Consider the following 24,840-nt stretch of genomic DNA (forward strand, 5'->3'; position numbering starts at 1 on the left):
GAGTGTGGACAGGCACACACAATGGGCACAGGAGAAGCAGGGTGATCAGGTTGTACTCACTGCTAGGCATGCTCCTCAGCACTTTCACCTCTGTGCTGGCACTGACAGAGCTGCTGCTGCTGTAGGCATTACAGGTGTAGGATCCCTCGTCAGCCTCCTGAACATTGCTTACAATCAGGCTTCCATCCTGGGACAGGTGGATGTGGTGGCCATCTGCTCGCATGGGGACTCCATTCCTGTGGCAAAAAGCATTCTGTTTCACTGTTCTCATCCATGGGGGACTAAAGGATCTCTCTGTGCTCTTTAGGAACAAACACTTTGTGAAAGGGATGAGTTTCTATCAATTCAGCAGGAAGAAGAAATCTTACTGCTCTACAACTAACAGGAGTCTGAGGCAGTCTGCATCCGTTAGCCTGCTGTCTAGGTGTGCTGTGTGCAGACATTGCCCTTTCTGTGATTACACATTTTTGAGGTTTGAGGAACTAAGAGAAAACCCAGGGTGTCTTTCACTCTCTCCAGGTTGTGGTCTGGCAGAACTTGTTTGCCTGGCACTGGCAGCAGCGTGTACTGCTTGAGGAACATATGGGGTAGTGAGCAATGAAGCCTCGTTCCTGTCCCTTAAAAATCTGGTTTTTAAAAAAAATAACGTTTCAAATGCCATCAACATTGTGTCTGTTCTGGAATACTCTGTGCCCAGCAAGAACACTGTCTGGATTATGAAGAAAATGAAATTTGTTTCACTAAAAAGGGATTCATTCAGACTCTGAAACTTGCATCATTTTGTTAGCTCCAGTGCCGCTGCTATGGAAGAAAAGCTGTCTTTGTGAGATGGCCCATTGCAGTCCTGCGCCTTGGAGCAGAGGGATTTAAACAATTGCCAATCCATCTCTCTGCATCCTTTGCAAGAGGGCTCCAGAACAGAGCTGATTATTTTCAAAACAGGGAAAAACCCCACCAAATAATTTCACAAATGGAAAGCTCCCTGTAAACCATTAACAGCTTTTCTTTCTCTTAAAACACTTTAAAATCTCCTTTGCTCCCACGTGACAGTAGAGGGAGAGCACTACCGCAGCAGGAAGCTGGCAGAATAGTCACTGCTACTAAAAGGGCTGAAACGTTTGCTGTGTTTAGGCAGAGGCTATAAAGACCTACTAAAGATCCAATTACTCACTTGAAGGTTCTGCTGTACCTTTCCAGTTTGGAGCCCTTTATTTTGAACTCCATGAAGTCTTAGCTGGATGGATGCTTTTCTCCTCATTTAGCTGGAATGTGAACAGGGTAACTCCCACAGCTCCCAGGAATCTCACCCAGAATTTGGGGTACATTGTTTAGGAAAGTGTGAGTGTTTCTACAGTTAGGGCTGATAACTGTGGGCCTCTCCTTTACCTGACAGGAATTCTGCATTACTATTTGGAGGGTAAGCAATGAGGTTTGGGATGAGAAGGAAAGGGAAGCTGTCTTATTTTTGCTCACCTTGACCACCTTATATTCACGCTGTTGCCAGTCACTCTACAGGGAAGCTGAGCAGTTCCTCCCTCAGGTACCGTGATGCTTGGCAAAAGACCAGTGATCCTCAGCTCTCCTAGGGTTGAAGGGAAATCAATACTAGCAGGAGGACAATGGCAGGCTGCCCTTGGTGTTCCCTCATGGGAGAAGTCTGATATATGCTGTGGCGAGCTCCAACTCCCTAGGCTTTGAAACAGCATGTTTGGATGCTGTTTCCTAAGGGCTTTTGCCCAAGCTAGAGCAAGCAGCAGAGACCTCAAAGAGCTTTTTCCTGTAGCTGGACAGGATCACGTCACAGGCAGAGAACCATCTCCTTGGTTTGTCTTGCTCCTATACCATTCCATACCAGTCTCCTAGACACAAGAGTCACTCCTGCTGTGCTGTTAGTCCCTCTTCACAGCTGTCTGCAGCACCACAATCTACTAGATGCACACACAGATTACTTTTGGGTAAAACAACTCTCCTCCCTCAAGCTACCAAGAGCTATGACCAGAGAAGAAACTCACACTGCCCAATCCTTCCTGTCTCAGAGAATCACAGAACTTTAGAGGTTGGAAGGGACCTCCAGAAATAATCAAGTCCAACCTCCCCACCAAGGCAGGTTCCCCTAGAGTAGTTCGCTCAGGGATGCATCCAGGTAGGTTTTGGAAGTCTCCAGAGAAGGAGACTCCATGACCTCTCTGGGCAGCCTGCTCCAGTGTTCTGTCACCCTCGTTGTAAAGAAGTTTCTCCTCAATTTTGAGCTGAAACCTTCTATATTCCAGTTTGTAGTTGTTGCTCCTTGTCTTATTGCTACTGACCAGTGAAAAGAGATTGGCCACATCCACTTGACACCCACCCCTCAGATATTTGTATATATTGATCAGATCTCCTCTAAGCCTTCTCTTCTCCAGACTATACAGCCCCACATTTCTCAGTCTCTTTGTAGGGGAGATGCTGAAGTCCCCCAGTCATCCTCGTGGCTCTCTGCTGGACTCTTTCCAGCAGATCCCTGTCTCTCTTCATCTGGGGAGCCCAAAACTGGACACAATATTCCAGGTGTGGTCTCCTCTGTTGTGTACATACACATGCCTGTGTGTACTGACAAAACAGACAAATACCCAGAGGTCGGAATAGGACCTGGCGCTGGTCCTGGTCACGTCCATTTGAGGCAATGCAGGTGAAGAAGCCAGCATCTTCAGAGCTGACACGATTGATCACCAGGGCCCCATCTGACTGCTGCCGGTGTCTGTGGAACAAAACCAGAAAGCTCCTCAGCCTGTGCTTGGGTCAGGATGTGCCTCCAGACATCAGAGATAAAGCTGAGCCTCATGCACAATTTTGTAGTAACACAGAGCAATGGTTTAGCAGCATCTCGGTTCAATACGCAGTGCAACTCCTGGTCCTCAAGTCCCACCAGCAGTGCTACAGACTGTGGAAAATCTCTCTGCTAGAGCAGTTTTCTGTGAGCAGATTGTGAGGGGAGCTGCAGGAGAACAGCATCTGTACCTGTATAAGTTCACTTCAGACACCTTGATCTCTGTCTTTACTGGGGACTTCTGCCCTGGTTCACAAAGCTGTGATTTGGCAAATTTGCTTGCTCTGTGTTTGCTTTTTGCTCATCTTACAGATGAACAAATTTCAGCTTTGGCTCAGCTGTTCACTCAAGGGTGCAACATTCAGACTGATCTATGAGTGAGACTTGGGCAGCCAAGCAGGATGGTCTGGCCTCCATGGGGAAAGTTGGCCTGTTCAATGCAGGACAGGCCTTAGCTATCTGGACAGAAGATCCATCCTCTCAGGAAGGAGACAGAGAAGGCAAGGAGGAGGTTTCTCCTCCAAGTGAATCTGCCTGTGGGTGTGGTGGAGTGGCCTAGGGACTCACCTGGGAGAGGAGAGGGGCTGCCCATCTTTCTGCCATTCAATGGTGAGAGCTGGCGATGCTTCCACTGTGCAGGGCAGTCTGACTCTCTCCCCGATGCTGGCCTCCACCACTGAGGGCTCACTCTTATCCATTCTCAACCTGCAAAGTCCACAATCACATCAAAGATGCAGAACCTTCCTCACCCAGCACCTGACCTTCAGCATGACACTTTTTCCACCACAATTTAATTGCAATTCTTTTTTGCCTCCAATGGGAAAGGGTGGTCTCTGCACTCTCATCAGAGCTCTGCCTTACCAAGATTCACTCATGACACTCAGAAAAGAGCAGCTTCCATCAAACCCTGCTCCAGCTCAGCACAGCTTGGTGCTGCACTCCTGACAGACAGTGTAACCCTTCAGAGACAGCAATGCTGTTTCTTGTAGCATCCCTCTGGGTAACAGCCTAGGAAGCATTAACAAAATGGTACCAAGTCCTTGTAGGAGTGAGCTGGCCACAAGACACTTATCAGGCACACAAAAATGAGTAGATTTTTTTGGGGGGTGCAAAGAGCCCACTGCGATCACCTGACTGCACGCAAGGCACAGCAGCTGGCTGTCCACTCCATGCAGCATGAAGGTTTAGGTTAGGCTCTCAACACTCATCTCCTGCTGCTCTTTGCTCTCTCATAACTACAGCTAAACACCATTTTAGAAGGAAGCTAAACCATGATATTCCCAGAGTCAAATAAATATCATCTTCCCCACCCCCATTCTTTGACCTAAATTCTTCATCTCAAAAAGCAAAACCAAAGAGCCTTACTTCAATGCTCTTAATTAATTGAATCAATTCCTTCTGCTTTTAGGCAGAAGCAGCTAAGGAGGTTTCTGGGGAGTTCAGTGAATTGGCTGAGTTATATAGGTGGTAAACCCAAAATAAGGGAAGGATCATCTAATCTGGAGCTCAAATACACTCCATTTGGGGCAAAATTATTCCATACCCTTTAATTTCTGTGGAGCCTAGGAGCACCAAAGAAATACGCCAAAAAGCTACAAAATATGCCACCCAGTACATGAGGAAAGAGTTTTGAGTCAAACTGGCTTGTTCACAAAATATTTCAAAATAAATGGGTGGAAGCTCAAGTCATTGGAGAAGTTTTTGATACATATGTTACATTTGTTGAAATATTAAAATAAATAAAGGTAAACCTATATATTGCTAGTTAAGCAGTTCCTATTTTCACAGTATCACAGTATCACCAAGGTTGGAAGAGACCTCACAGATCATCAAGTCCAACCCTTTACCACAGTGCCCAAGGCTAGACCATGGCACCAAGTGCCACATCCAACCTTGCCTTGAACTGCCCCAGGGACGACGACTCCACCACCTCCCCAGGCAGCCCATTCCAGTGCCCAATGACTCTCTCAGTGAAGAACTTTCTCCTCACCTCGAGCCGAAATTTCCCCTGGCGCAGCCTGAGGCTGTGTCCTCTTGTTCTGGAGCTGGCCACCTGAGAGAAGAGAGCAACCTCCTCCTGGCCACAACCACCCTTCAGGTAGTTGTAGACAGCAATAAGGTCACCCCTGAGCCTCCTCTTCTCCAGGCTAAACAACCCCAGCTCCCTAAGCCTCTCCTCGTAGGGCTTGTGCTCGAGGCCTCTCACCAGCCTTCTTTGCCTTTTCCCAGAACAGGTTTCTCCTGCCCACACTGACTTGAAAAAGGTGAGGATGCTTCTGCCCCTGGTATTTCTACTTTCACTTGAACCTAGCTCCTTTACTGTCAGCTTTCTGGTGCATCTTTGTTCAGAATATCCTTCTTTCAGGAGACCCTCGGGGAGGGCAGAAGACAGCTTGTGACTGGAATCTTCTCTGATTCCTGTTGTCAGCAGCTCAGTACTGCTTGCTTCCCAACTGTGCCCCAGAACAGCTGACCCAAGACCTTTCCAATCTTCAGCTTTTCTACATGAAGAGATGCCATATGGTTCATCAGCTGGGCACGGTGGACAAACTGTTGCTGTACGTGAACTTACCTGTACGTGAGCTGCCGATGCGCAGAGGAACTGGCTGCCTGAGCAACCGTCCTGCTTTTGGGTAGTTCTCGGTGCTGCTGGCTTTCCTTGTGAAGGACCTGACCCCTCTCGCCCTCTGCCAGAACAGCACTCTGGTACTCTATTCAAAACAAAATGCCATATGTGAATAAAAGGACACTTCTCACTGTGACCTCTTGCGTAGGGTTTCTGTGAGCTTGGGAGAGCTTGCTGAACTGGAGCCAAAGAGCCCTTCAGCCATCTGTTTTCTGGCTGACGAGTGCAGTGAGCCTGCGCTGTCTGCTAATGAGAGTCACAGACCTGCAGGCAAGCAATTTCAGACTCCTTTCTCTCCTCTGTCAGAGAACATGTTGCAGCACCCCTTAGACCACAATGCCTTCTGCCCCACATGCCATTGCTGTGACAAAGCACACTTCAGAGACCAAGGCTACAAGATGCCTTGCTGGCCCATCTTTTGAGACTGGTCTTTCATATTTTTTGTTTTGTAAATAAGGCACACTTCTCAGAATGGGGAATTGTTTGTTACCCAGCAGGATCTGTTGGGGCAAAACACAAATGCACCGGCACAAACAGCTACGTCAGGCTGGTCGTGAGATGGAGAGCCCAGCAAACTGCAGAAACTCCTGCTTCTACGTCTGCTTTCTAGGATCAGGAGGCAGCAGATCGAAGGTTTTTTCTGCAGATGGCTTTACTACTCCTGTTGTTAATAACAGTTAAAAATAAGCCTTGAACTACCTCTTTGGTCTTAAGTGGAAGAAGGTAAGTCACCTATGATCTGCAACCGAATCTGTCGGCTCTCTGCCCTCCCATCAGAAAAGTGGCATGAATAAGTTCCGGCATCCTCCAGCTTGACGTGGCTGATCACTAGGGAGCTGTCAGACTGGTAAGTGTGCCTGCAACAGGAGGAAGGATTAGGTGCCTCTGCCTGGCCGTGGATAGCAAGCGACCAATGCAGAGCAGCCTGTCCTGCCGACGTTACATAAACCATCCCCAACACGTAGTGCCCTCCCTAGCTTAGAAAAAACCAAAACCCTGCTGACCACAGAGGGGTCACAGGCAGGGGAAATAACTGCAGCAGAAAGGTGGTCAGGAAGAGAGAAGAAACAGAGACGGGAAACAGGGAACTGCTTTCAGCAACCCTATCCCACGAGGAAGAAAACTGCCTTTCCAGGCAGCAGCCTGAGCCCCGACAGTCATCTAACAGAACAGCGTAACTGGGCTTTTCTTAACTGTGATTTTCATAATATAAAACAACTGTCTGGCTCCAAACTGTTGCTGGAAACTGTCTTCCCAGGAAGAAAGAAGAAAGAAAAAACCCTACACCTTTAAAGCTTTTCTTTTGTTTTGTGGTGTTGGTTTTTGTTGTTATTTGCGGTTTGTTTTAGTATATCTTAGATGGGAGTGGCAGAAACTTCCAGCCAGAAGAACTCAAGAGTTATATGGCTACAAGTGTTACCCTGGACTACTGACTTAGCATTACCCCAAGATGAACTGAACAGAGACAATGTTTTCCTGTATCCCTACCCTCATTGTCAGCTTCCACCAGTGCTTTCTTATGGGCAGCACCTGTTCTGCCCCATGACGCTATCCAATACCTCAATATTACTGCAAGCTGCACCTGTTTCTGCAGCACACAGACCAGGTTCATGCTCTTACATGGCTGTGCTTATTTCTTCACTCTTTTTTGTTTGTTTTTAAGAATGACAACAGCAAGATTACAAAGAATATGGGCAAACATTCAATACTCTGCCCAGCAAGGAGCCCATCTGCTCTACAAGGAAGGACGCTGAGCTCACCTGCCAGAGGAGACCGGTCGACCATCCTTCATCCACTCCACTCTAGAGAAGGGGGACAAGCCTGTCTTGCAGACCAGCTGGATGTTTTGTCCCACAGCTGCTGTCACAAGAGAAGGTTTGGCTTCCTCCAGGACGGCTCTGAAAGAGAAAGAGATTCCTTTTGCACATCTGCTACCCTCCCTTCCTCTGAGTCCTCTAATGAGACACAACCACAGGGCAATGCAGGACTGGCTGCCCATTCAGATCTTGCCAGACATTAGCCAACATGTGAGGAAGGCAAAGGTTGCTCTGGGCAGACTGAATGCTACAGCATCTCCAAGAAGAGAGAATTCTACACTCCTCTCTTCTGAAGGAACTATGTTCAGCTCAGCAGACACAGCTCCAGTGCAGACATTTAGATCTAGCTCTATGAACTCTTGATTTTCAGGAGGACACATGAGGATCCTGGCCCAAACTCTGCATCCAAGATGAAGACCCTGAAGGCAGAGAGTCAGCTGTATTTGTTGGTCAGAATAAGAAAACTTCTATGGACTCTCATTTACAGACTAGGAATGCCTCCCAGACAAAGACCCCAGCATCCTGCAGTCTTTCCAGGCATGGTACCTTCCAGTGCCATGGGGAGCAGGGAGAATGCGAGGAAAGAGACAGCAGAAAACTCCAGGGCCTGAATAATCTGCCTTATCAAAGGGCTGCATATATGGCCAGTCCATTGCACAGCACTCCCAGTTAGATGCTCCCAGCTGGGGCAATACTGTCACTTCAGAGGAAGCTGCACTGGTGCTTCACCACCAGCTGGCAGAACAGGAAGAAAAAAAAGAACAACAACAAAAAAAATCACCTGTGCAGAGCACGCACTGGGAATGAGTCTGCTGATGCCTGCTGTGCCCCTGCCATGGAAACATCTGCTACCAAGGATGTTTGCCTCTGCTTGTCTTCACTGGGCAGCACCTGCTGGCCTCTGCTGCTCTGCTTCTCTGAGGGCCCAGGCAGGGCTGTTTCCCGTGAGTGCAGCTGGCTCAGGCTGTCTGATTGCTGGGTGCCCCAGCGAGGCCTCTCCAGTGCACCAGTCCTTGACAAAGATGCCAGCAGCATCTCACTTCTCCAGCTGTCCTGTCTGCGGCTGTCTTGCGTGGGATATGAAGCCCCGTAGGTTCTTCCTTGGCTCACGGACTCTCTCAGGAGCAGCTGCTGCTGTTCCTGTGCATCCCATGTTCGAGAGTGGGAGCTGGTCTGCAGGGCTGCCACACCAGAAGGTGGCTGGTGCTCCAGAGAACTGACACCCACAGAGCTGTGGCAGGACCTCATGCACTCCTCCTCTGAAACGAAGCTGTTTTTATTGCCATGACAGCCGCCATACCAAAACCGGTTGCATTTGCCAACAACAGCCACGAAGTACCAGCGAGTGGTCCAGTTTGCACAGGGGCCATGGGCACTGGGTAGCAGGCACATGGCAGGATATGCTGCCAAAGAGAGAGGAAACAGAGGGAGATGTGAGGCTCGTGAAGCATGCGAGTCTGCGTGCTTTAAGTCATCTACCTCTTGATCTGGTGTGCCCTCTGGGAAGAGGGGAGGTAGGAAAATATCGAGTTATTCATCTTTGCTCTGAAATCAGGCAGCTGCTCATGCTTCTTTCTGCCCCAGTTTTGCCACTGATGGAAGACAACCCAAACTCAGAGATGGCTCTGAATCCAAACACCAGACAGATGCTTTATGGACCTTCTCAGGGAATTTTGCAGCTCTGGGGCTTCCTTTCCTGCAAGGGTCATGTGGCTGTCATTTGCACATTTTCAGCCCACAAAGCAAGTGAATTAGACCCAGTTGTGAAGTCTCATGCATTACAGAACATCCCCCACACACATACTGACATAAACAGGAGCACAGCCTAATGTGCTCCACGTCATAGGTATGACAGCCACATGCTGACAAACGCTGGGTGCAGGGCCCTTTGTAGGGGTCCTTTGCCAAGATGTGGTTGAGCAGAGAGGATACAGAGAGCTTTGCTAGAGCAGCCACACAGGGCTGGCTGATGGCCACCAGCAGTCTCTATCCTGTAGCAAAACGGCAAGGCAGTGGAGCAGCAATGTACCTGCAGACGATGCAGCCAGGAGCTAAAGGAGCAGAGAGGCTTTCCCCAGCAGCTGTGGTGTCCCCGCAGTACAGCAGGCACGGTACTGAACTCTGCTGGATGAAAACATCCATGCAGCCCTGTGCAACACCTCCAGCCTTAGCTGTAGCTTTCATTCTACCCCTGTCCATGGGCCATCTGAAGGCTGAGCATAGAGCCAACTCAGCGGAGAGGTCCTGCTTCTCTTAGCTAATTTGGAGCACCCCAGGCTGCATTGGAGTGTGTTCTCAGAGGCAAATAGCTCCCCAAAAGTCCTACAGACTAACAAATGCTCTTCTTTCCAACTGTCAGCAGAGGACAACTTCTGTGGCAGCTGGCAAACATGAACCATGTTACTGCTCTTCTACATCCCCTCCAAGCTTCTCCTGCCTAGGATTTCTTTTCACATAGAATAGAGCCTCTGCACAGGAAGCTTCCATACCCTTCTTGATACTCCTCCTCCTATATCACTAAGCCAAGAATCCAAAGCATCACTTACGGTAGTTGGGCCTGTGGAGACATCCTTCCCCTTGAGGACCTGAAGCTGCAGCGACATTGTCAAAACAGCAGCCGTACGTGGAACTGCGGCACTCGCCCGAGGGGTGCTGCTGAGATGAGGCTAGGCTTGCCTTAGAGTCAGAAATAGAAAGCCAAAAGTTATCATGCAGATATGATGATAGTAGCACATGCAAGGCACTGTGTTCAAGCTGTTGGCTGAAGGACACCTATTAGAGGAACCACTGTTTGTTTGTTTGCTTGCCTGCTAGAGGATTTCATGCTGGGAAGGGAAGAAAAATTTGGCTGTCAGTCATGAAGCCAGGGCTGTGCTGCTCTGCAAGACAGACCTAGCCAGCTCAGCAGCAGGCCATTTTTTTTCAGTTGGTCCCACCTAGCATCCCAGACTATGAGAGGAATTACATCCCTGACTACTTTGTCCACAATCAATTTGCACAGTTACTAATGGCAATTAATAATGCCCATGTTTTCCCCATTCTTTTTTCTCCTGGAAATTGGATGGCAAGATTCTGACAGAAATTTGACTACTCAAGACTATTCAATTAGTTCTGCACAGGATAGTCTTCCACTTCTCAGACATCTTCCAACCTAACCACCTATTCTGTCCCCCGCTTACAGAAGATCACAGGTGGATGCCCCATACTGCATAGGAGCAAAGTGGGCCAAAGGCCTTGATGCCATGCCTGGAATATTGGTTCTCCAGTGCTACTGACAGAGCTGAAGCACAACAGAAATCCACAATATAAGTCACCACAGCTGAACTTGAATCTTGCTATCTGACAGACTCCTAAAATGCAAAAAGCTTTTGTACTTACTGCTGGAGAGGCTGTGGAGGGCTGATTTCTGCTCACTTGAACATTTTGTGAGCATCCCATGTTGTTCGGGCCCTGGGCAGCTGATACCCCATCGGGACAGCACCCATACCTAGAGGCAGAAGAGCAGCAGCAATACCTGGCCTGCCTGCCTGCCTGCCTTAACAGGCACAGGCTGTATGTTTTGGAAAGTGTGCAGGAAAGACAATGCCTCCCTGCTCTGGCCAATCTATTTTCACATACCTGTTTTGGTGGCAGGTGCTGAAGCGGCAACCTCTCCCCAGAGGGCCTGAAGCTGGAGTGCGTCCATCTGAGCAGCAGCCATGTGGGCTCCGATGACAATCCTGAGAGCCAGTGCCTGCAGAGGGATCCTCAAAGAAGCTGAGTTGATGAGAACCCAGCGAGTGTGACTGGGAGTCCTGGTGAACAGGCAACAGGCTGATGCCATCATTCCTGTTGGATGGGATGTGGCGATTCCCAGAGGTACTAAGGATCATGGAGCTCCCAGGGAGTATCCTTTCATCACCGGAATCTGAGGAGAGAGCTCCTTAAAGCACGCAGGTTAGCACCAAAATTTTCCTCATCTCTGCTCTTTTACCTGCCCAAGGGTACAAGGCAGGCTTTTCTGCACCACTGAAGGGAAGTCTTCTGGCCCATTTGCTCATTGCCCTGACCATTCCTTCCACTGCCCTATGAGAAAACAGCTGCCCAGGGCCCCCTCACGCTATCCTTTCATATTCCTATAATCTATTTCAGGCAACATTCCTTTCACACAGCATTTAATTTGTGAGAATTTGAGATCTCCATATTATACAGAGTCTTCTGCATGGATAGATCCAAATGCTGCTCACAAAGAATCCACAGTTTGTCCCTAGCTCCAGTAACTTCTAAAAGCCCATGAAAAGAATGACAGAAATGAAGAAAAGGAAAAACCTACACCCTACCATACCCTCTTTCAAATTCACCATCACCAAAAACCCAGACTAACAAAACTCTTTCAAACCTGTGGTAGGGCTGTCTGGGTTGTAACGTGTAAGCGAGGACTGGCGAGTGATGTCATATCCCATAGGGTCCTGCATACTGGGGACCTCTGCAAAGACAGACAGGTGCAAAATGGGTGCAGTTAGTCCAGCCCTGTGCTCTAATAATTGCAAATGCATCTGGGAGTCAACAGAAGATTAAGAGTTGATAAAATCATGTTTCTTCTCCTGGAACAGCTGCTGAGCAGCAGTTGGATTCAGATGGATTGTCAAGACAGTGACCTGTGATGGGCAGGCAGACAGAAGTCAGCATTTCAGCTCTGGCATGAAGATTAGACAGAGATAGCAAATAAGATCTTCAGAGCAGCTGTGAGTCCTTTATATCACTGCTCCTCAGAGGGATGAGAGTTGGCTCAAAGTTTTTTGGCTACTGAACCTGCTCAGGTTTCTATCTTTCTTGACTGGGATATCTGAGGTCAGTCTCCAGCATGCATGGGGACAGAGCCAACAAAGAACACTGAATTCAAGGCAAGGACACAGCAGTGCTGTTCCCAGGCCTGTTACATACACTTCAAACAGCTCAGGTAGTGGAATTCTGATGTGCACAGGAAACAAATGCACAGGATAGAGACAGGCAGGCAGGCAAGAAGCTGGGGATGTAAGCTGGTGCAGAGCTGGGAATTTCTGCTCCTAAAGAGAAGTGCCTTGGGAAAAGCTAGGTGTGCAGCAATACCACTCACGCTGTGGCAGGTAGCAGGGCTGTGTGTTGCAGCTACCCAGGGTGGCTGGTTTCTGTGGCTGGATGGCTTTGCATGTCTCAGGGCTGTAGAACTTGGAGTCACCGTCAGCGCAGATGACTTGGCGTGTCCGAATGCCTGCACTGCAGCTCTTGGAACACTTGGGCACAGAGACAAGGCAAGTGAGCAGGCAGCAGAGGCTGACTGCAGAAACCCCACACACCAGAAGTGGGGAACAGCTGCATGATTAGATACAGGCTGGGCACAGCTTCCTCCACCAAGACAAAGCAAACAGTATTTCAGCTGGATTAATCTCAACAATTAGAAACTCACACTCAAAATCTTTTCACCAAATGTTGCACCCAGCCCTGAAGCATCAGGCTCTGAGCCATGCTCAGTCTGTGGCATCTCAAGGAGCTGCTGTGGTGTAGCAGGCTGCTAGAGTGAACTGTGCCAGCCTGACCTCAAGATATTGAAATACTATGGGGATCCACCACCTGTGAGAAGGTCAGTTTTGAACTATGCATTCAAGGATAACACTTTACAACGGGGAAGCAAAATGGCTTTCTTGTAACCCATTAACTGGAGTTAATCTCATTGGAAGTTGTGGATGAAGACAGAGCAATGAGTAACAGCTCAGGGAAGGTAATGAGGTTACCTGTGTGACCCACCTACTCATGCAAGCTGTACAAAAGCTGGGAGAACATTTATCTCCCTTATCAAAAGGGCTCTTGCCTGCAGCTGAATATCAGAAAGACAGGGACCAAGAAAGATCAGATTAAGGTATGAAACTTCTGTAGCTGTTATTGAAACTTGGCCTACATCTCATGAAAGACCAGGTGTAATGTTTCAACTCAGAGCAAGCTGGTCTGGATAGCACAGAAGGGAAAAGGTGTGTTTGGAAGTCACATGATGCATTGGATCCAACCCTACTTCCTCCTCCCAGCACTTTTCCCAGGCTGAACCAAGTCTGGGTCTCTCCACAAAGACAAGACCAATCCAGCTGAAGCACAGTTTATCTGAATGATAACAAAGATGTGCTTCAAACCATATCACCAAATGCAATGACCATTTCTGAAGCCTGGAGCTCCAAGTTGTACTGGGCCAGAATGTCCACCGCGATGGGGTGAAGAATTAGGAATAAACAGCAAGAGTGGATTGTTTCAGCTCATTGGCTGCATTTTGCCACTGTCACTGAAACTGTAATCCCCTCCTCAGAAAGATTTATTTTTGGAGCAACTGCACACAAAGCAGGCAGCAGATTAACTGGAGCATTACTAGTGCCAGTTACAACACAGCTGTGAGCCAACGAACTGCGAACAAAGCAGTAGGTGCTCTCAGCCTCAGCCAGTGTGCAGGCTGCACAAGGCAAAGCGTGTGTGTGAGGAGCACAGCAGCATAATCAGGTACTTCCAACCCATGAAAGTGTGGTGCTCACCAGTCCCCAGTCTCCAACATGCCAGCCAACTTCCTGGATGCAGTTCTCCTTAAGGCAGGGCTGGATGGCCGATGGTTTTGGCTCCACCAGGCAAGCGAAGTCCTGAGCCTGAGAGCCTTGTTGAGTTCTGCAGGTGACAGTCCGGGTCTGGACACCTTCCCCACAGCTGGCTGAGCACTGCAGAAAGGAACCTGACAATTACAAAGAAGCATCTCGTTCCCACTTGCATTGCTATGATGTGCTCCTTTCCCCTTAGGGCAGAACACCATTTCAAGATGGCCTAAAACAACAAAACACAGTTAAAATAATCTTCTGGGATGGGAGTCAGCAGAACAGTTTTTTATGCTGTAGAAGAGACAGTAAGGTACGGTGGGAGGGTCTGGGAGATCTGGAGTTCACTGGATCATTTTGGCCTGGTACTGCAGAATACATTGAGAATCATAAATGGCAGGAAATACCTGGAACCTCCTGCTATTTACTCCTGATTAAAATCAGCTCAAGGTAAAGAACTCAAGGGAAGATAAAAATATTAGGTTCTTGTACTGCTCATGTCTTCTACCTGAAGACCTTGTGCTGGTGTGGAATGGTGACACAACTTTTATCCTAGTGTATAGGCTTGAGACGTTTTTGATGCCTTCCTAAATTCTCAGTGGTGTTTCCTGGATTCCAGCTTTCTTACCCAGAAATCATCAAGGTCTATTACTAAAAGCATTATCTTAGGGACAGTCTGAATTGTTTTAGGTGATCTTCTCAGTCAAGTTTCAGCAATTTATTTGCTAGAGTGACTTTTATCTCAGAGCACACAAAAGAGTCACTTTTGAGAGAACCACAGAATGAATCACTCAGGAAAAGGTTTGCCAGAACATGTCAGTTGGTGCTTTCCCCAAATAGTGTTCTTACTCCACAATCCTGACATCATCTCAGTATTCTCAGTATTCACACCTCACAAAAAGAAAAGGAAATTATAGTCTGGGTTAGCATGTCTCAAAGTTGCACTTTATGCTGCTGCATCACTCAAAGTATTACCACAAGACCATAAGTCAAATTCTGCAAGCATGCATGTACTTTTTTCAAAGGAGACTAAGTCGATACTACCTTTAATTTCTAAGCCCTTAGCATGTAAAATGCCTTCTAAATGCCTGACTGGAAGCACTGAGCAGTTTGAATGAATTCCAATCCTGGAGGATAAAGTTGCTCCTAGGCGTCAAAAATGTACCATGCAGCTGTGCTCAGAGAAGCCCTGCACTGCCGCACAGCAAACAGCAGGTCAGTGTTTCAAGAGTATCTTGCTCAGTGAGTGTTGTGATCATTGTACTGCTGTCCAAGGCTAGGAATGCTGAGACAATACACATGGAAATAAACAGCTCAGGCAGGAGCCATAGGCTCTTCTTTCACAAAGTGATACTGCACACCATTAGGTGATGGACAGCAACTCTCATGGCTACTCTCTGTCTTCACCAGGTGAGTCAGAAACTCAGCCAGTGGCAGGTCTGGCAGATCTGATAAAAAAACAGGAGCAGGGAAAGCACTGGAAGACCAGAGAAGAGAGAGCATGTGATGAGAGAAGCAAAGGTAGGCTCAGTTTTGACAACAGAGATGCATTTATAGGAGTGCATGGATGCTAGATAGCTGCATAACTTGTTTGGAGGAATGTAGGGACAAGTCCTATACCTCTGCACACCATCTATGCAGGGACACAGATTTTTACAGTCCCAGAAATGGAGTCTGCCTCTTCATCCTCAGACTTCGACAGGTCCTCCTGCAGTGGGTGCCAAGAGGCAGTTACCTTTTGCACACAAACTCACCTCTGACCAGGGCCCTGTGCTCCAGGTTGCACACTGTCTCATGCTGCAGGGCTGACTGCTGCGAGGCTGCTGAGCGAAGGCCATGCACTCAGCATTATCCACCACCCCTTGGGAGCTCTGGCCATCAAATGCCACACAGTAAACAGAGCGAGTCTGGGTGCCCCCACCACAGGTAGCTGAGCAGGGTCCCCACTCCCCTGTTTTCCACCTGTAGGTCACAGAATGAAGCAAACTAGTGTAACCACAGATAAGCTACCCAGAGTCAGAGGAGAGGTCGTTGCCATATCCCTGTTGTAATTAGAGAGAGAAAACGTTCCCTTGCAGCACAGAGCCAGAGGCAAGTTCCCATTTAACCAAGCACTTCCCAGCTTAGTCGTCAATGCAGAGAATGAGTCCCACTCCAGACACAAATCCCCAGCTCTTTCATAGAGGAAAGATTTATCTCCATGGCTCCTGATGTCTGCAAAAATGTTATACCAGGAAAAGAACATCAAAGAAGATGGTGTTCAAGAGAAAATATTTTTTTTAACAAAAAAATCCAAATAAATAAATAAGAAAAAAAAATCCATATCAGCTGAAAGAGAAGCAGCCCACAGCAGCCTAACCACTTGCTACCCTCCAGCCACTATCAGAAACAGGAAAGCAAAGCCAAGATCTCACTCTGCTTGCAGACCATGCTAGACACTCTCAGAAGTGCTCACTGACAGCTGGTAGAAAGCTGCTTTATTCTTCCCATTGGCCAAATTCTGTAACAGCAGCACACAGACAAAAGCCTTGAAAACTCCATTCTGCTCCATTCATAGATTTGTCCTGTGTTTGGTTGATGAAGCAGTTGCACAGATGGTACAACCTTGCTAACAGAACAGGGAATGCCCACAAATCTGATTATTTGCATGCTCAGATCCCTGCCCTTATTGCTCCTGTGTCTCAGAGCTGACCAGCTAGCTGGGAACACAGCTTATATGGCCTGACTTCAAGGACGAGATGCTGTTTCAAGTCCTAATTCCAGCTTGCTGTGTAGACAAAATGCTCTGTTGGTGGAGGGTAAGGTTCATGGCAATCTGTTTGTGGGCTTCTACCTCTTCCCTCGCAGTCAGATAAATCCCAGCCAGGGAATGAAGGTAGTTTGTGTTTCCTCCCACTAGCCTTCCAGCTGCTTCCCTGGTCTGCCCTCACCACTTCTAAACTCAGTTTCAGCCAGCCAATTCACATTCACACCCTAACAGAAACTGCACGGCAGACTCTATGTACACCTCCTTAAGATACACTTCTTTTTTGCTAAAATTGCAAATATCAGCCCAAAACTGAATGACCCTTGCTATAAAATAAGATCACAGATGTTCTCTTTGGAAAGGGAGTAAACAAGCCACTTGGAGTGATGTGGTTTCTGTGTTGAAAACAAGTTCATTGATCAGTTTTGGTTTTTTTTTCAGAAATTTCAGAGGGTATACTCCCCTCCTCACCCTGTTATTCTGCCTCCTGTAAAGCAAACACATGGCTTTAGAAAGGCTGTATTGACTGGATGGGCTCACCTACAGCTTCCTTCAACTGCAAGTCAAGACATCTTCTCTGACATTTGTTTCATTTCCTTTGCAAGATGAGGTCAACCATAAGGCTGGGAGTCTCATTGGAGGGTAAAGAACTGGCAGTCCTCAGCTATTAGAAGCTTGCTCAGAGACAGCTGATTTGCTTTTGAGCTTTTTCACTTCTCATACCTCAGTGCGCATTGTAGACATTGCATCCATCACATCCTTATAGCCATTGGCTTCTACAGACTTTTCTGCCTCCTACAGGCTCTATGCCAAAGACAGAAGAACTTTGAAGAAATTCTGAAGGGTTTGCTATGGCACACTGGCATCCTAGCCAGTGTTTCAATCACCCAATCCATCATACTCCCTCTTCCTTTCTGTTCTTTCATTTATCTTGGTAAACCAAAGGCCTTGCAGAACATCTCTTTACTCTGATTACAGAGAAAACAAAGTTATCAAGATATGCAGGTCAGAAGCCATGAAGAAACCATCCCCTTCTTACCCCCATAAGAATCAAGTTATTAGGAGCACACACAACCGCCTAGACAAAACTGCCAGTCAGCACCCTCCACCATCACTTTCACTGGCAAGAACCAAAAGCAGAGCACCACCTATTACTACCACCAGTACCAAAGAGGAAAGCTCCCACAGACCACAGTGGGCAACTAGCTGGAGAGCAGAAGAGAGCAGCCACCTTTCTGTGCTTTGTGTAACCTCCTTTGGCTTGTTACCTTTTCATCCGAGAGCTTCGTGCTCCACTGTGGCGCCAGGCTTGCGGCAGATAGATGTAAGAAGTCCTTCACACAGAACAAAGGATTTAAAGAACTTAAAATGAGTAGCTGCAGGCTACCACGTATTTGGAAATGCTCTCAAGTTTCCAAGTGCCATCTCACCCACAACAGCACTTGTCTCACTGCACCCATCAGAAACACTGAGATACGCAGTTCAGGCTCCGATTACAGCTCTGAATGCCCATGTAAGAGCCAATTGAAGCCAACTGTAAGACTATGGCAGCAAGGGACAAGGTGGAAATGGCTGGGTAAAGGGGTTATAAGAAGATGAACACTGGAATCCTTTCAAAGAGTAAGGAATGCAGACATGACATAAATGACACCAGCTCTGACCTCCTAGTGTGTTTGTGCAGGCTCCAGTTGAAGAGAAAAAAAAAACAAACCAAAACAAAAAACCAGACCCCAGAGAACCCATTTCTGATGACCTACATGGAGTAGAAGACTACCTTCCACAATCACATTCTGGAAAGCAAATTTAATTGGTCTATAAAACAAACACAAAATGCATTCAGATCTTTTCCATGTGTACACAGACACACTTATCACAGCATTATTATCCTTTGTCTGAGGTTTCTCTAAGAAGTGAAACACTTCCTTGGAGAGAACCAGGCTAGAGAGTAGGAAAAGTGAGAGGGTCATTCCTTATCTTGGTTCCAAAAGCACCTCAGGAAGGGTTCTGAAGAAAGGACATCTTACCGTTTTGTCTGGGGACAGGTCTGATGGCCACATGTCTGGTTATTGTGTGGTCGTGGTTTGCTCCTGCACATGTAGTCTGGATAAATTTCGTTGTCTATGGTACAAAACACCAAGCGAGACTGGAAGCCTAGAAGGAGAGGCGAGATAGTTTCCTGATCAGCAGCAAGCCACCCAGGAGTAGGTTTGCTGGGCACTGGTGTTGGTAAGACATGCTTCTAAAGTAGCGCAGAACCCACACCTGTCCCAGCCAACCCAGAACAGAGCTGGGTGCAGTTCCTGGTCTGTCACTCTGTGTATAAATGGTGACTTCCCACAGCATAGGAGGCCACTGGAAGAGCAAAACACCTAGACTAGTCTCTAGCTGAGGGACACTTTTCCTCTTATTTTATGGATTGAGGCTGAGAAAGGAAGTGCTATATTCTTGTATTGTTCATCAAGGAAGCCTGCATGATGTGTGCAGTACACAGCAGCAGAGGACAAGGTATGGGGCACAGCCCTGTTGTAACTACTTGTGTGAAACCTCCCTTGACAAAACCTTAGCTGTTTGCTGCTGATACCATTGCTGACTTTCAGAAAGATACTGCTGGGAAGCAGCCATGAAGGGCAGCACACAGTCCTAAGGGTGTGGATACAAACCCCTGCACCAGCTTCCAGGGATCCGTTAATGTTCTCTTACCTCCTCCACACTCAGAGCTGCACTCACTCCAGGAGCCATAGCTCCAGCTGTAACCTGAGGCCTGACCCTGCACGGGCAGGTAGTATTCATACTGTATCCCTGGGTTTGGCTCCTGGCTGATGAGCTGTGAAAGCATGGAAGAAGGTCATGGAAACAGCAGCAGCATTTTTCTCCTTCATGATATCTTCCCACCATGCCAGCATGATTAACCTGACCTACACCCCTGCCATTCAAGGAGCACTTCCTCTCTACACTGTATTTTCTCCTTGACCTCTAGAGAGCATTATTTTTCAGAGAAAGGTGCATTCATCCCTCTCAGCATCAGACGACCCAGCTGCTCTTCCACCAGTAACTATCCCTTCCTGCCCTACAAGCCATGCCCTACAGCCTGTGCCTGGCTTAACACTATTTGGTGCTGACACTGCCTTAAAGTCAGAGCCCAAGGCAATTGTCAGGAAGCCAACATGAAGGCTTGTCCTGCTCCATTCTAGGTAAGGGAATCAGAATAGAAAATAGAATCATAGAATCAGCCACATTGGAAGAGCCCTCCAAGATCATCCAGCCCAACCTATCCCCCAGCCCTATCCAGTCAACTAGACCATGGCACTAAGTGCCTCATCCAGGCTTTTCTTGAACACCTCCAGGGACGGTGCCTCCACCACCTCCCTGGGCAGCCCATTCCAATGGCAAATGACTCTCTCTGTGAAGAACTTCCTCCTAACATCCAGCCTATACTTCCCTGGCAATAGTGTTATTTCTAGAAGAAAACCACCATGGCCTAGCTTGGGGGACTACAGATTCTTTCCCCACGTGGTCCCCACCAATGCTCTCCCACTGCACAAAGCAGGGGGCTGCTATGCAGAGCAAGTGAATAGGATCATCAGTGGAGGACAGGCATATATACTTACCTCAACAACGAGGGGTTCTGTTGTGGGACCCCGGGCATGGAGGAGCTCTGGGGCCAGGTCACTCTCTGAGCCACGGTCGTAGTGCATAACTGTGCTAGCTACCTGCAGTGCTCGGCTGAAGTCAATTGTCCAATGCCCATTCAGATAGTAGTCCCCTCGCACATTCTTGACAGCTGAACAAACCCACATGCCAGAGAAGAAACAGCAGTAAATTGGCATACCTACAACCTGACATTACCTCCAGGTATTACAAGACTGAGCCCATTACATGCTTTCAGGGTACTGGTAATATACAGGGCTCTAAACTCTGCCATTTGAGCCCCAGCTCCTTTACATCACTACTGCAACATTTAAGTGTGGCCATATAACACACCAGCATCTACCAACACAGCAAAAATCCACACATCCAAAGAGGACCATAAGAACTCCACAGGGATGCTCCAGTTTGCTCTCAACACCGTCTCATAGGTGTCACAAGTAAAAGTGGCAACCATGTTCTAACAATGTTGTCTTGTCATATACAGTTCTGTAGTAGTTTAAGACTCACTGGAAAAGTCCACCTGAGAAATTAAGACTTTCCCACAAGCTCAGTGCAGAATGTAAATAAATAAAGGATTGGTTGCAAGAAGAACAATGAAATCTATATGATTCATTGGTTTGCTAATTGGGTTAAAAAGTGAGTGCATAAACAATTCCTTTTTCTTTAGGGTTTGGCTTTGGTCTCTGCAACTCTCTGCTTCACACTGCTCCCCTGATCTCCGTCCTAACCTTCTTGCTGGTACAAACTGACTGAGAGGTAGCAGGAGAAAGGATGGAGAAGGAGGACAGAGCAGGTCTAGTTGCTGGAAACTCTTCTGGGTTCATTCAGGGGGAATTTATTTCTCAATTGAAAATAAGTGTAAATATTTGTAAATGTATTTTGTACATATGCATTGTATTACATGCTTGTAAATTTTAGCTTGCTGTAAATACGTAACTTCACTTGCTTCCAAGCTGTCTGAGCTGCTCTAGTGATTTTGTTTGGGAATAATTTTGAACCCATCACAAGCTCTCTTGCCAGAACCTGTTTCACATTCAGGGAGTGGTTCCTGCCAGCTCTGCTGCAGACCAAGCACTTTATTGCTGCACAGACAAACATCTTCAGCACATTCTAGTTCTATTTCGGCAGTCCCTCATCGTAGTCACTGATGGAAGTGAGTTCTGATGGAAGAGTCAGAAAGTAAAAGAGTATTTGCTTTCTTCACTACAATTTCCTCAGCCTTGTCCAGAAAGCTACCTGAGGACATTGGTCCCTCGTTTTTGCCCTCTACAGCATGACTAGATGTGATCGTTTGGGACTTACCTCCCGCCCACCTCCCCCACCACTTATGAAATCACCCAGACTAGACTCAGCCAGATGGAAGTTAAGTAATGAAGCTACATTTACAGCTTAGCACAATATACAAGCATATATTTACAATATGTACTAATATTTACAGCTACATACAGAAATATACAAGTTAAAAGTAATACAGAAACACAATACCCCTCCTAGAAATCAGAGTCCCCAGGAGGGGCTCCTAACCACCCTTCCACCTTCTTTCCACCCCTCTACCTTATCCCAGAGTCTGCCTTGCATGCAAAGGTGAGTTGCAAGAATCAGCAAGAGGGGTTAGAAGCAGAATGATTAGTTGGGTTACACAGAAGAAACCCAGGGAGAAAAGCATAGACACCAACTCTGACAGAGAAAGACACGCACACTGTGTCCTTGCTTTTATACATCTCAGCAAGCCTAAGAATGAAGTAGACATCACCATTGTTCCCTTTTCACAGCCTATAATCTATTATCTCTCATTAAAACCAGCACTCCAGACTATGAGTTTTTACAGAGAAATACCCAGAAGATACCTAGAGAAAAGAATCTCATCCCAAATTTTGGATGGCAGTAGTAATTAGAGTTTACATTCACCAAGCAAATATCAGAATGCATCACCAAATTCTGCTAGGTCAGTTAGATTCCTTGGAAGTTCCAGGCAGGAAGTCTGAAGGAAGTTTGGGTGTTTTTATTCCCCACTCAACAGCAAGATCACCACAGGAGAGAAAGTAAGTAAACATGAAGCCCAAAGGTGAGCACCACTAACACTTCAAGGACACTCAACATACAGATTCTGATTTTCAAAGATTTTTTTCCTCTGCCCTATCAAGCCCTCAAGGTAAGCATCCCAAAGACCAGTATACTTGAAAACCAAATTTTAAACACAATGCCTGGAATCCAAATGACTGTGACACAGGTTCTGACATTAGTCTTACCCAGGAAGTTCCTGCTGGGCTTAACTTCCTTAATTTGGATGCTTGTAGCTCCCACAGGGATGACAAAGATTTGATTATAACCTGAAAAAAAAAAAGGAAAGGGGTTATTCAAGATCTGTGTGTTCATGCCACACAGTCACTCTTCTGTGCTCATGGTTCCACTGGTGCCTGAACAGCTGGATGGGTATTATGATGGTGGCTTGAAGCATTTCAGCTGTCACTATATCTGCATTCTGAATAGCTTTATCCTACGCTACTCAGAGGTCAGTTTTTGTGTAAAAAGTCCCAGTTACACCTCAGAAAAAGTAAGCAAAGTCCATTTCTTAGATTTTAAGATCTTTGAATATGCAACAGTTATCATATTGGAGCTCAACACAGCCAGATCTGACCACAAGTGTAGCTGTTATCTTGAAATCTCTCAAAATTGTCCAAATGCAGAAGGTGCAGTCTCATTTCTAGCCTTGCACTAATCCTGGTGGGGCTATCAAGACAATGGACAGGGGGCAGCCTTATGAAGGAGGTATATAGATATGCTCATACAGTACATTTATAGCACCTTCTGGAGACTGAGCAGGAGCAGCATGGCAAGAACTTCAGTCTGTACAGACACTAATAAAGTGATTCGTAGGGTAAGGCCATCAATATATTTTCTGCTGCTAAGGCAGCTAAAGAGCCACCTGCCACACATTTCAAGTGAACACAACAATGCTGTGAGCAGGTCTCCTCACCAGCTCTCACAACAGCTTGGCCTGAGATTCAACTCTCTGCTCCTCATCTGCCAAACTATCTAGATCATCTGTACCTTTGGGGAGGCTGGGCACATCAAAAGTGCCCTTCACACTGTAGCAGGTGCTGCCATCTCCTCCACATAGCAGGCACTTGTCCTCCTTCTTAGCAGATTCTAGCATGTTATCACAGCCAACAGCCTGTCAGAACACAGAAGCATCAACATGAATGACCAATAGTGACAAAAGAAAAAAAAAGATGGCCAAGTTCTGGATTGATCTAATGACAAAGTCTGAATTTGGGAAGTCTGGTAAGTCCTGATAAGGCAGGGAAGGAGTTGTCAGAGAAAGAACAGAGTTGCCATCACCTATTTTACATTCAGAGACAGATAAATAATGTCCACATGTTTTCTGGCACCTTGGAAACAGAATTATTTTCCTTTTTGGTGTCACTACAGAAGGCCAAGTAGAACAAAAGGAAGCAACAGAAAGACTGATGGACCCAATGGTAAATGAAGGAAACAACAAGTTGACTAACCCGACAAACTCCCTCTACACAGATGTCCCGTTTTCCAGGTTCACAGGTAGTCCCATCTACCACTGCTTCTTTGTGCCTGTAGTAGAAGTTTTCTCCCTTGGGGATACAGTTTAACTCACACTTAATAGGTGCTGGTAGGAAAGAAAAAACAAATATTGTATAATATGGTGAACAGCTTGATAGTGCACCATGAGCATGGTTTTAGATCACAGGCACAGAAACAGAGGGGCAGACCATTTCCTTAGGCACAAAGGCTGGTCAGAGGATGTGGAGCCAGGTGGATTTTTGATTATTCCTTAGTAGGACTGCTTTTTTGCTCCCTTGGAGTACAAGCTTTTCTAGAATGAGAGCGAGTGCTGGCACAGAACACAAGGGAGCTGTCACCTTAGCAGCCAAAACCCCAAAACTTTAAATCCATCTTGAAGACCTGTCAATCTTGAGAAGGCTTAGGGGAGACAAGTACATAGTGGGTGGCTATCATGAGGAGGGAGACTCCCTTTTGACAAAGCGTTATGTAGTAAAGACCAGGAGTAATGGGTACAAGTTGCTGCTGGGAGATTCCAACTGAATTTTAACCATTCAAACTATTATATATTGGAATAAACTCACAAGGGAGATGGTGGATTCCCCTATACTGGAGAGTTCCAAGGCCCAGCTTGACAGGGTGCTAGGCTATCGAATTTAAGCTACATTCTTACCCAGAAAGGTTGGACTGGATTATCCTTTAAGTCTTTTCCTACCTGGTATTTTTTGAATCTATGAATAATTTGTTAAAGAATTGTGAATGACAACACATCAAAGCTCAAAGCAAGAACTTCAGATTACTGCACCTTGTCTTCTGAGCTGGTTCCTCAAGAAAGTATGGGCCAATTGAAAGCAAGGCCATCTTTTCTAATGCACTCAATTATATACATTTGTTTCTCTTCTACCCTGCTAATATTCTTTGCACAACACTGAAAAATACAGCAGAGCTTCTGCTTCTCTAATACTTTAGGTCCTATCTTCAACCAGTTCCAGTTTTCTTGAGCAATGTTTCTGAAAGAATGGCTGTTTCAAGAGACAGCTTAGTATTGCTACAATGGGAGCTGTCTCTAGCCCGTGCATCCA

General features: G+C 46.8%; 1 protein-coding gene across 1 annotated transcript in view; it reads right to left on the reverse strand.

The window, feature by feature from the left end:
- PAPLN (papilin, proteoglycan like sulfated glycoprotein) overlaps positions 1-24,840 on the reverse strand; it is a 55,708-nt gene that overhangs the window by 3,534 nt on the left and 27,334 nt on the right. The window contains exons 6-27 of the mRNA XM_064146915.1: positions 23,734-23,864; positions 23,273-23,396; positions 22,471-22,551; positions 20,182-20,354; positions 19,274-19,397; positions 18,598-18,724; positions 17,842-17,907; positions 15,582-15,789; positions 13,777-13,953; positions 12,342-12,498; positions 11,625-11,711; positions 10,865-11,153; positions 10,625-10,733; positions 9,793-9,922; positions 8,028-8,649; positions 7,190-7,327; positions 6,162-6,286; positions 5,376-5,514; positions 3,371-3,508; positions 2,607-2,734; positions 1,474-1,582; positions 61-236 (exon numbers count right to left, since the gene is read on the reverse strand). Of these exons, the coding sequence (XP_064002985.1) occupies positions 61-236; positions 1,474-1,582; positions 2,607-2,734; positions 3,371-3,508; positions 5,376-5,514; positions 6,162-6,286; positions 7,190-7,327; positions 8,028-8,649; positions 9,793-9,922; positions 10,625-10,733; positions 10,865-11,153; positions 11,625-11,711; positions 12,342-12,498; positions 13,777-13,953; positions 15,582-15,789; positions 17,842-17,907; positions 18,598-18,724; positions 19,274-19,397; positions 20,182-20,354; positions 22,471-22,551; positions 23,273-23,396; positions 23,734-23,864 (3,558 nt within the window). The remainder of the gene's footprint in view (positions 1-60; positions 237-1,473; positions 1,583-2,606; positions 2,735-3,370; positions 3,509-5,375; positions 5,515-6,161; positions 6,287-7,189; positions 7,328-8,027; positions 8,650-9,792; positions 9,923-10,624; positions 10,734-10,864; positions 11,154-11,624; positions 11,712-12,341; positions 12,499-13,776; positions 13,954-15,581; positions 15,790-17,841; positions 17,908-18,597; positions 18,725-19,273; positions 19,398-20,181; positions 20,355-22,470; positions 22,552-23,272; positions 23,397-23,733; positions 23,865-24,840) is intronic.

Source organism: Pogoniulus pusillus, chromosome 1 (genome assembly GCF_015220805.1).
Source record: "Pogoniulus pusillus isolate bPogPus1 chromosome 1, bPogPus1.pri, whole genome shotgun sequence".
Classification (NCBI taxonomy): domain Eukaryota; kingdom Metazoa; phylum Chordata; class Aves; order Piciformes; family Lybiidae; genus Pogoniulus; species Pogoniulus pusillus.